General features: G+C 55.1%; 1 protein-coding gene across 1 annotated transcript in view; it reads right to left on the bottom strand.

The window, feature by feature from the left end:
* Positions 1–12,162, bottom strand: part of ADCY5 (adenylate cyclase 5) — a 159,326-nt gene that overhangs the window by 57,404 nt on the left and 89,760 nt on the right. The window contains exons 2-3 of the mRNA XM_040250406.1: positions 10,249–10,398; positions 6,401–6,522 (exon numbers count right to left, since the gene is read on the bottom strand). Coding sequence (XP_040106340.1) covers positions 6,401–6,522; positions 10,249–10,398 — 272 coding nt within the window. The remainder of the gene's footprint in view (positions 1–6,400; positions 6,523–10,248; positions 10,399–12,162) is intronic.

Raw genomic sequence — 12,162 nt, 5'->3', positions numbered from 1 at the left:
TCAAGACCCAGTCCCAGGCAAGGATGTGAAGAAATTGGAACCTTTGTGCACTGTTGGTGCAAAGGTAAAATCGTGAACCACTATGGAAAACAGTTTGGGGTTCTTTAAAAAGTTAGAATAGAATTACTGAGATTTCCCTGGTGGTCCAGTGGTTAAGAATTTGACTGCCAGTGCAGGGGACACAGGTTCGATCCCTGGTCTGGGAGGAACACACATGCGGTGAGGCAGCTAAGCCTGTGCGCGACGACTGCTGAGCCCAAGTACCCTTGTTGTGCTCTGCAACAGGAGAAGCTCCTGCACTGGCAGCCCATGCGCCACAACTAAGTCGGCCCGCAACCAGAGAAAGCCCACACAGCAACGGAGACCCGGCAGAGCCAAAATCAAACACATACAATTAAAAAAATATAGAATGACCATATGAAATAGCAATTTCACTTCTAGGTATATACCCCAAAATATTGAAAGCAGGGACTCAAGCAGATATTTGTACACCCATTTTCATAGCAGTGTTATTCACAGTAGCCTCCATCAATGGATGCGTAGAAAAGCACAATGTGGTAAATACATACAACGGAAGGGTATTCAGCCTTAAAACACAAAGGAAAACACGATATAATCTACAGCATGGATGATCCTTAAAGACATTAAGCGAAATAAGCCAGACACAAAAGCACCAATACTGCATAACCCTACTTAAATGTGGTACCTAGAAACAGACGCGTTTGTAGAAAGTGGGATGGTGGTCGCCAGGGGCTGGGGAAGGGCAGGAACGGGGAGTTAGTATTTAGTGAGTATGGAGTTTCAGTTCTGCAAGAGGAAAGAACTTCTGGAGATGCATGGGCTGATGGCTGTACAACAATGTGAATATACTTAAAGCCACTGAACTGTACCCTTAAAATGGTTAAAACGGTAAATCGTACACTGTGCATATTTTACCACAACTAAAATAATTAATCAGTTGATTGATTAATTAAAAGAAAAGACTCAACACCAGTGGGGTCAGCTGGATCATCAACCCATAGCACCCGGCTCCGCCTTACCTCACTGATGAGGGCTCGACATTCTCTAAGGGGCAACACGATGTCTTTTCCGTCTACTCTGAGTCATGCCTGGCACATAGTAGCAGCTCAAAAACTGTCTGTGGCATGAATGAGATGAAACTATAAAGACCACTTATATCTATAATTGATAGGAAGTATGACAAGAAAAGGGCTTCCCAGGTGGCACTGGTGGTAAAGAACCTGTCTGCCAATGCAGGAGATGCAAGAGATGTGGGTTCGATCCTTGGGTTGGGAAGATCCCCTGGAGGAGGGCACGGCAACCCACTCCAGTATTCTTGCCTGAAGAACCCCACGGACAGAGGAGACTGGCGGGCCACAGTCCATGGCGTCGCAGTCAGACACGACTGAAGCGACGGCACACACACATGCACGTTACAAGAAAGAATACTTTTCTTAAACTCAGATTGGAGACAGGAAACCTGTATGTCTGTAGACCACACTTCTGTCTGTCCCTCGGCTAGGGACGTGGGGCGGCAAACACTTCCCCTCTCTGCCCACAGGGTGTACAGTCCGCCCGTGGGTATCTGAGCGTCACAGACATCATCTCGTGGTCATTATGATTCAGAACCATGCCGTAGTGGAGCCAGACGCCAGAGCAACCTGGGGACGCAGCCAAGTCCTTGCAGGAGATGGAAGAGGAGACGATAACCTTAAAAGGGGGAGGTTGGGGATAGACGGAGAGTGGGGAGGGCTGAGGGAAGGGCAGCCCTCCCCAGATCCTTCTACACCCCCACTGCATAGTGAGGAGGTGTTACTCACCTCCACCCCCACCCTGGGTCAGCAGCCCTCTGCCAAGACCCCCAACTCCAGCCCCACAGGGCTCCTGGGTCTCTGAGAATGAGGCTCTCGTTCAAGCCAGTGAGCTAACACCCTCTTCCACACACTGGAGCCTGCTCTGCCTCTGCAGGGCAGACAGTCTGCAGCCCATTCCGGGGCCCGGGGCTTTACACCCTGTACCTCCTCTACCCTCCCAGCACCCTTGCAAAGCCCTGGCCCCCTCTTACAGACTCTGCTCCCCAGTGGTGAGAGGTGGGTTGTCTAGCATTGTACCTTCCGCCAGAAGGCAAAGTCCGTGTGTCAGCTCAGCAGCTCCACTCCCCGTGTGATATGCCTCCAGTTTACTCTCTGTTGTTTGTGTGTCCTCCCAAACAGAAGGGGAGCTTCCTGATGACAGAGCCAGAGTCCCCCTCAGTTCCCACCATGGTTCCTGCCTCTAGCTGAGTGTCTGAGAGCACAGTCGGCGGTTCCCAGCGAGCAGATAGAGATGAAACCTCTGCTGGATGGATGAGTGGGTGGACATCGCCATCCCCATGTCACAGATGAAGGAACTGAGGCTGAGACTTGGTGACCCGCCCAGGTCCCCACAGTTCCTAAGGGGCAGGGGGGTTATGAACTAGCCTGCTCAACACAGATGCTCTTCTTCCTCCACAACAGTGAGGAAAGGTAACTCCTTCCTCCTCTTGGCAAAGGCAACCCAGATGCATGCCGGTTCTGGCTGCATCAGCACCCTTATTCTGCTTCCCCAAGTGGTCCCTCCTCTAGGTGCCTCTTCCTCCAGTCTCCATCTCCCTCCTCCCAAAGCAGAGCACCAGGAGCTCCCAGGCACGAGCAGCCTCCGCTGGCATGATCCGGAGACCCTTGTCCCAGGAGTGGGGACAGCATGGCCCTCCACTGACCCTGGCACTGTGGCTGCAGCAGGAGGGCTCTGAAGCCGCAGGTCTGAACCCAGCCATGGCCCCAGCCCCAAATGACCTGTCCAGCAAGAGTGGCAGAGATACCTCCACCTGTCACCATACATCAGACACGAGAGGCCTCTGGGGACTCCACGGGGGTCTTGAGGGCTCCGTGGTCTCTGACCAGTCTCAATCCACAGGACCAGCGCATCCAACAGGCCTCCCCAGAACCCCAGGAATTGGATGAGATAAAAGGATCCTCCTTGGGCCCAAGGGAGAGTGAGGCCATGCAGAGTGATGGGTGCCCATTTATCACCCTTCCCCACCAGGGCCAAACTCTCCAGCCACCCATTAGTCTCTTCCCTCCCTTAGATCCAGGCCCAAACCATCACACCACACAGTTGATTTATTTATTCTTGTGGCCTTGCTCTTGGTGGGGTTAGAGAACAGCATGTCATTGCCCTCTCTAAATATTACAACTCCACAGAGAATTGATGAATGTGACTTATCACCCTTCCACTCCAGCTCCAGAATCCCCAGGCCGTTCTTTGTTGATAGGAGTGTGATCATAATCATAATAATAACAGTAACAACAATAATAGCTGCTCACAATTACTGAACACTCGTTCTGTGCCAGAGAGTGTGCTAAGCGCTTTCCTCGTATTATTTCATCTACTCTTTAACAACCATTTTAAGTAGGGGCTCATTCTGTCCTACTACACAAAGGAAGAAACTGAGGTTCTGAGTGGCTCAATGCTGATAATTTGCCCTGGTCACAGCAGGGCTGGAATGACATGAAGGGCAGCCTAGTCCGGGCCCTAGGGCTAATCACTGGGCCATAAGCCAAGCCCCAACGTGCATCCCTATACCATAAAATCATCCCTCCACCTACTACTCAACCCCTAACCGAAGCCAAAGGCTCAGCCCCAAACCAGAGACCAAACAGAGCAAGCAATGTGTTTCCCCAGGAGCTGCACTGGGCAGCAGCTGCTGAAACAGGGGAAGGGGCGAGTGGGCTATTTGCATATGATTGCTCGCGGCTGGCCTCTGATGTGTACCAGCCACCCCCGGTCCTGGCAATTTCAGAGCCAGACTTACGTCTGTCCCCGTGAAAATGATGGCCTCTTAACTTTTCTCTCCTTTCATCTCTCTCCTGATTGCTGTCACTGAGCCTGATACGCTCTAGAAGAAACACGACCCCCCTGCGGCTGGGGTCTGACTCTGATCCTTGCCGTGCAGATGCTCTTGCCACTCGGTGACTCCTGCACTGACCCAGAGTCCCAGCCTCTGTGGGAGTGGAGGGGCCGGGGGTGCTCCCCAGAGGCTGGGCCACTCCATGGGGCAGTCCCTCTGGAAGAGGCCCGAGTCAGCCTCTCTGACCAAACCCCCTTGCTGGAGGGCTGGGAGCCCAAGAGCCAGCAACAGAGGGGTGGGAGGACAGAGCAGTGAGAGGGCAAAGTGCTGGGCAGAGATGCAGAGGTGGCCAGCTGTGAAAGCTGCGGCAGCCAGGCCAGGCTGAGACTTTGTGCCTTGAATGCCAGACTGTTTCTGGGCAAAGAATTTTCTGGATTTCCTTTGTGTTCCACTTTACAGTTTAGTAAATCTGCTGAACGCTCTGCTGTGCTAAGAGGAGTCAAGAAAAGCACCCTTTGTCCATGCTCGGCCTGGAACAGAGCCACGCTGGGGCCAGCGGGGTGGTGAAGACGACCAAGAGAGAAAATTCCAGAGGAGCTCAGGGGTTTGTATGTATTGGAATGCTTGGTGGGTTACCCCTTACCCCTTGAACCTTGGGTCTCTGGGACTTGTTCTGATAGAGAAGGCTGTTTCTTTACCTGTCCTAAGGTGGGACCCCCACATTTGAGGGGCAGCCATCAGGCAGGAAAGGTCCCCCTGGCTCCTCAATCACACACAGGCAGGTGGAAAACCTCTCTCCTCCTCTTCTCTGAGTACCCTCCCTCCTGAGGGCTCCCCAAGCCTCCTTCCCACAGAACCATTATACAAACTGCTCCTGCTGGGCGGATAAAAAACATCTGTCTAGTAGTCAGGCCAGGTGGAAACTTCGAAACCAAAAAGCTTTCTGGGGGCAATTCCCTCACTTAACTGTTATGGATCTTGGACAAGTTAATATCTGTGCCTATTTATTCATCTGTTAAAAGAAGATAATAATAGTACCAACATCTTATGTTTGTTGTGGTGATTAAGTGAATACACAAAAGTGCTTAGAACAGTGCAGGCCTCATGAAAACTCCATATAGGTATTAGCTGTTGTTAGTGATTACCCTACCACATGAGGACAGACGTGGGTATGAGGAGATGAGCAGAGAAACCCTCGAATCAGCACCACCTTTCGAGGCCTGGACCCCACCATCACGTTGAACAGAGCACACCTGAGCCCACAGCCCCTCAGGACACTCCTGGGCCTGCAGACTCAGCCAGGGCGGCTTTCTTCCTGACAGCCCAAGGCTGCTGCTGGCCACGTTCTCCCTGCCTGAAGGTGGAGTGTGGTGGGCGTCAGAGGGGATGGGATACCAGAAAACTGAGAACAAATACCGTCTGCAGGTACTGTTTTCTTCCAAAGGCTTCAGATCTGTTTTGGGAGATGGATGGACGACACACTGTCAGGACTGGCAGTCTTGGGGCACATTGGGAACTGGGCGGTTCTGCCCACTCCACAGGACTACAACTGCCTACTCCCATCCCACCATCAGCCTCATCTGACTCTATTAAGACATATTAGTGTGTGTGTTTATCCATGCACAATAGGTTAATTATTTTATTTAACCCCTTTATTGAAAATTCAGCCCAAAGCTCCAGAAGATTGTCTTTGTGTCAACCTTCAAGGACTCATGGGTCCTAGGAAAACTCAAGCAGGGAGGAAAGAACCCGCCCAAAGGCAAACACAGCAGCTCCTTTTCTGGGCATATGGGAGGATTAGCGGGCTCTCCAGGAAGCCATGCTGGATGAAGGCCACTGTATCGCCTCATGTCCCCATGGAACGCAGAAGCAGATTTTGCACTCTATTAATCTACATCTGTTTGCATGTCCCTGCTGTCAGCGCTTCTGTCTAGGGAAGCAGCAAGCAGGCAGTAAAAGAAACATGGGCTTTGGCGGGGAGGGGAGACCTTGGTGCACCCTGCTCTATCACTCCCTGCCAAGTGACCTTGGGCAAGGGTCTCAGCCATTCTGAGCTCATTCTCTAAACAGGGGATGCTGATAAGGGTCCCCACCCTGCAGGGTTATCAGCCTCCTGACAGGATTAGCAAGGATGTGGATAATGCCTGGTGCAGTGCCTGGCACACACTGGCTTAGAAGGCATGGAGGTTGCCAGAGATGCCGGATGCTGGTGAAGACTGAGATGATGATGGTGACACCGAGGTCCCAAGTCTGTGATTTCTGCCTCCCTCGTTAGGCTAGGGGTTTTTCCAACAGCTGGTGGTGGTGTTTTCTCCTTTCCCCTCCTTCTTACAGCCTCACCTCCTCCCCACTGTACTAATTCACTTAACAGACCTGGAGGGGCAGGGCTGGGGTGCCCCGGACAACACACATTCCAAAGCCACCAGACCCCCTGGTTGGGCTGTGCCCTCTGGAAGTGAAGGAAAGGGACATACCATCTCCTATGGGATTCAGTCTTCCCACCCTGCCCTCGGCCCCGAGCCTTGCCCCTACCTCACGTTGTCATGTTTCTGGATGTAAATCTTATGGAACATCATATCCTCCTGTTTGGCGTTGATGTCGGCTTTCATCTCCATGGCAACATGACGGGGAAGGACAGACAGCAGGAGCCGCTCCTGGAGGGGAAGCAGATGCTTTCATCATAGCCTCTCCCCAGCTTGGCAGTCCCTTCCCCTCCCCAGGCTTCACTCCTCCACACCTGTGTCCCCACCGCAGGGCCCTGGAAAACCTCTCAGGCTCTCCTCAAACTCAGGGGGCTAACACTTGCATGCTGGGGGCAGAGACATGCCTCAGGGCCACCTGGCCCCCATCTCCCTGGGACACCGCCTGGTTCTTTGGTTACACGGAGAAAAGCACTCCTGGTGAGCCTGTAATACTAAGCACCTTGGGTCAGAGACCTTGGGCAAATGACTGAACTTCTCTGAGCCTCCAGTTGCTTATATAAATGGGGATGGGGTTGTTGGAGCTTTAGATGAGATTCATTCAGTCATCAAATATTCACTGTGAACTGACCATGTTCCGGGCATCATGCTGGGTGCCAGGAGTGATAACTGGGGCCGGGTTCCACCTTCACAAATTCCCGGTCTCCTGCATTACAGATACTATGGGGCACGGAGCAGGTGGACCTGTCTGAGGCCAGGGAGAAGTGGGGTGGTCACAGAGGACTTCGTGGGGACTAGAGAATGACATGCTCCATTTTCACGGGATGGTGGCCCAGGAGGACGGGAAAGACCCCTGACCAGAGAAACTGAGGAATTAAGATCAGCTGAAGGGGAGGTTGGAGGGAAGCAGGGAGAGGGGTCAGGGCCTCCCTGTGAAGTCAGGGAGGGTCACGTCAGCCCTTGATGGAGTCTGGATGTGGCCTCCTATCAGAGCTCTCCTCTGGGGCCTGCCTGCTCCAGAGGTTCAGCTGCCCCCAGAGTATGCAGCCTCTGCCCGCACCCTCTGCAGCCCCTCCCCATGCCAGGCGCTCTGCCAGGCTCACTCACGGAGCCTCTCATCTGAGGCCTCTCCTCCTAGCGGCCCACAGCCCCTCCATCTCCTCACCCCCGTCCTCCAGCACCGGAAGCTGGGCCGCTCCCTCCCCAGGCCCTAAGACTTCTGCTCCTGCGCCTGTCTAGTTCCCCTCCCGCCTTCCTGCCCCACCTCTGACCTCTTCCTGCTCACTCCTGCCCTTGGGGAGCAAGGCTTCCCCCCAGTACCTCCCCTGGTCACCTCCCAAGCCACTCCCTGGTCCAGGTCCTCAAGTCTTCAGCTGCCCCCCTGACATCATGCCCACACCATGCTCACCCTCCTGGTGGCTCTTCTTCAGTTCCCTGCCTTTGCCCATGGCACTCCCAACTTCCGGGTCACCAAGGTCAAGGCCTTGCTCCTCAGCTAGGATCACCATCCTCACACATGCTGCTGCCCTTCCTTGGGCTTATCCCCTTCCTAGAAGGAGGGTCCTGGCTCCAGCTGCCAGCATCCCTTGCCACCCTGGGCCTTCCTGTAGAGGCCCCCATCACTCTGCATTTCAGCCTGTTACTGGGGCCTCCTAAGGGTGGGACTGTGTCTTGTTGGGCTTAGAGCAGACAGTCTTATGCTCAGGAAGCTCTGGTAAACTAGTGAGGAACGGTGCTCTCTGTGGACAGGCCTGACCTCCGGTCAGGACCTCCATCAGTGGACATGGCCACTACAGGCCATCTCATGTTTACTGAACTCTCCATAAACAGCTACTGGTGATAACAATACAAATGAAAGGACAATTCTGTGGAAATATAGGATGACTGGGAGAAAGTGTGCAACGAACTGTTTAGATTCATGAGAGACCTTGCTACATTTCCGACTAGTTCCGGGGCTGAGGAGCAGGAGTGGGCAGGGGGTGGGTGGGGGTCAGTGCTGGAGCCCCTATTAGGTGGCGCTAAGGAGCATCCTCGGATCTAAGAGCACCCTCTTCTGCAGAGGGCAGAGGAGGCTGGGCTCTGGGCCGTGGCTGGGTGAGGAGTGCCTGTCCCCTGGAAGCAGGGCTCCCTTCCCTGGCCTAAAACATGGTTTGGTGAACATATTCCCCTCCCCCTCCCCCAAGATCCCTGTGGATTTGCTGGAATGTCTAGCCTGGCCAGGGCCAGCACATGTAAACTGTGATGAACTGTAAATGCTATAAACGCTAATTTTACTGCAAAAGGGTGAGGTCCAGGCCTGGGGGTTGGGGGTAGCAGGGGGGAGGCACTCCCTAACCCAGAAGTGGAGGGAAGGTATCCTGATCTCAGGCAAGTGTTGCTGGGGCCTGAAACAGGCATGAGAGAGGGGGCTTTTGAGGCAGATAGGGGCTTGGGGGTGAGCAGGGTGCAGAAGTGAGGTAACCATGTCAAGAAGAGACAGTGGGAAGACTCAGGGACACCTCTGGGCATGGGTTTCATTCAAGAGCTGGACCAGGAGCCTAGATGGGACCAAGAGAACGCATGGGAAGGTCAGGCCTCAGATGGGACAGCCTGAGCTGGGGACCTGGCCAGGCACAGTGGCCCCGCACAGGGCTGGAAGGGAAGCGGGGGCCAACTATGACTGGGGGTGGGGGCCCTGGAGAGGCACTGCGGAACTCTGCCCCCTGACTCAGCTGTCTGAGTGTCACCAGCTAGGTCACTGTAACTCACTAGACTGAAACCAGACAGAGGCAGAGGGGTGCCGCACACTGATGAACTCTGCGCCCGTGGGGGCTGAGCTCGTGCGGGGTGCATGGAGCACCCGCCGTGCCAGGCAGGAGGCCGCACGTGACCACTGCGCTGCCGTCCAGGCCTCTGGCTCTCTGTCCTCACGAGCAAAGGCAGACCTTCCATGTTCACACCTGCCACCCGCCTGACACGGCGCGCAACCCAGGACTCCGCCAGTGTTTGGCCAGGCTGTAGGGAGACGCTTACCTAAGAGCAGAGCAAGGCCTCTCCCGCTCAGAGTAGCGACCTTCCCTCTGAGAGCCAGGATGAGTCTGAGCCCAGTGGAAGCCCCAGCACCTGGCCAGGCGGCCTGCTTCCCACCCCCAACTGCCCCCGGGTCTTCCTCCAGGCCTGCTGTTTGAGAGCAGTGTGCCCTGTACAGCCTCAGAGTTCCAAGCTTCTAACCAGTTCACACTCACGAGAAGACACAGGGGTGACCTGGCCAGACCCGAACCCCGAAGAGGGCGCCCCCAGGATGCTAGGCAGGGAACCCTGACAAGTCCTCAGTTCCCGCCCCACCCTCAGCCAGAGGAGCACACGGGGGCAGGTCCCTCTGCCTGGGGCTCACGGAGAGAAGCCCCCGAGTCTGTGGCCTGAATGAGTGACCTGCCTCCTGGCCCCAGAGTCCTGAGGGTGAGGTTTAGGGTGAGACATGGCCATCTTCCTTTCTCGAACTAACCAGACCCCAGAACTTGGCACACAGGAAGTGCCTCGTGAGGGCATCGTGGGGCTGACAGCCTGGGCTTCTCTCCTTCCCCCCCACCCCCCTCCCCAGGAGCACCTTCATCCCAGGAGGGAATGATGGGGAGCACCTTCATCCCAGGAGGGAATGCTGATGCTCTCATCGCCCAGTTCATCGGCCCTGGGGGCAGGAGGGAGGGCCACTTCCTGCCTCCCAGGGCCTGGGTGCTCAGCTTGAGTGTGAACCACAGGGAGGCTGAGGAGGCACTCTCAGCCCAAAGCTTGAGCCCAGAGCTCATTCTCCAAAGCTTCTTGAGAGCATTCCCACAGAGCCAAGAACGCTGGGCACCCTCCAGAGGAAACATCCCCCACGGCCTGGGCCCCCGCCCAGGAGGGGCTGGACAGCTGCCCTGAGCATCGCTGGCAGGCAGGCGGCAGCTGGGCAGCCGCGTGGGGCAGGAGGGCCTCACCCACCTGCTGCTGGTTCTCCCGCTGCGAGTGGAGCCGCGCCTGGATGCACTCCCGGGTCTCCTGGAAGGCCTGTCTCTGTGAGACCTCAGCTGGGTAGTGGGTGCATACACCCACGATGTTGGTGCAGGAGAAAATGAGGACGTTGGAGACAAGCTGCAGAGGAAGAGATGAGGACACGAGCTGAGGCCTGGAGCAGGCACAGGCGCCCCAACCATGACCCTCCCACTCCCAGGGCTCGGGGCCCCCAGGTCCCACTGTAGCAAACACACACCTAGTTGCCAGCAAACAGATGCCAAGGGCTCCCACCCACAGCCAACCACTGGGAGCAGCCAAGTGCAATCACTCGGGCTCCCTGATGTCCTCAGAACCCAGAGCTCGGCTGGCCTGCGACAGAATATGGCCTTAACGATGCTGAGTCACAGACTGATTATCCTGGCTGCGTCCATAGTACCAAAGGCAACAAGGTTAGGTGTCCTGGGGATGCTGTGTCAGAGCTGTGGGTTCTGGGGTGGCAAGGCCACTGCAAGGAAGTTTCCTTGAGGGGGATAGGACTTCATCGTTTGAAAGAGTGACAGGGTCCACACAGGACAAAGGACTGCTCTTTCATGGAGAAGCTTTAGCTGGCTATTCCCCAGGGATCAGCTCCAAGAAGCAAATAGCTGCTGATGCACAGCACTGTGTGAAGTCCTCTGGGGATGGAGGGGAGGACAGGGTCCCTAGCTAGCAGGGATCAGTGTCCACACAGGTCTCATCTCCTTCTCTACACCAGCACCAGGGCCTCCTGATGACCCTCCCCCCAACACACCAGTTGGTGGACACACACCTTCACCCCCACTCCACAAGGATGCCCATCTCTGTGCTGACAGAGATGTGTGCAGAGACAAGGCTGAAGTTCTTTGGAAAGCAGTACTCACTGAAAAAATAGGGGAAAACACAACACAACCCACAAAAGCTAGTTGACAGAGCACATTCCAGATCTGGTCCCTTGGACAGCAAGGAAATGAAACCAGTCAATCCTAAAGGAAATTGACCCATAATATTCACTGCAAGGACTGATGCTGAAGCTGAAGCTCCAATACTATGGCTACCTGATGCGAAGAGCCAACTCATTGGAAAAGACCCTGATGCTGGGAAAGATTGAGAGCAGGAGGAAATGGGGATGACAGAGGATGAGATGATTGGATGGCATCACCGACTCAAAGGACATGAGTCTGAGCAAACTCCAGGAGATAGTGAAGAACAGGGACTCCTGGCTTGCTGCAGTCCATGGGGTTGCAAAGAGTCTGACACAACTGAACGACTGAACAACAAAAGGTGCTGTTTGGCCAAAACTGCTCTTGGCAGGTACAGCTCCTGGGCAGTCTGGGTGAAGGGATTCTGGTCCTGCCCTTGACTCAGGCCACATCAGACAGAAGCCACACAGGCTCAGCTTTCTAGGCCTCAATCACTCCCTCCAAACACATAGTTCTTAGTCCCAACTGCTGCAGCGGAGCGCAGGCTGGGCCTGTGCCTTCTGCTGTGATTCCACCCCCATCCCCACCGGGAGCCCTGCATTGGTCTCCAGTCCTCTTGTCCATTTGGGTCCCAAAGAGCCTCCCCTTGAGACTTCAGCTGCCAGGCAGTGATCGGAGCAGCTCCCACATGCTTCTTCCAGGGTCCTCTTTTTCTCTGGATGTAGAAGTCCTGTCCTTGGCGCTGCTCTGCCTTCTACCTGAAGGCTTTCCCCACCCCACCCCCTCTCTGAGGTGGCCCTAACTTCCACCCAGGCTCTCAGGCCCACAGCCATGTGGGTTCCATGCTGCAGGCAGCGCCATCTTTCCCTGGAGATGACCCATACTGCGTCTATACCCAGTCGACGCACAAAGAGACCTTTCCTCTCCCATCTCTGTCTTGCTTCCTCCTCAACTGCACGATAGA

The sequence above is a fragment of the Oryx dammah genome, unplaced genomic scaffold (assembly GCF_014754425.2).
Source record: "Oryx dammah isolate SB20612 unplaced genomic scaffold, SCBI_Odam_1.1 HiC_scaffold_2, whole genome shotgun sequence".
NCBI classification, from domain to species: Eukaryota; Metazoa; Chordata; class Mammalia; order Artiodactyla; family Bovidae; genus Oryx; species Oryx dammah.
The sequence above is the reverse complement of the archived record's forward strand: the minus strand, read 5'-3'. Positions and strand labels throughout refer to the sequence as shown.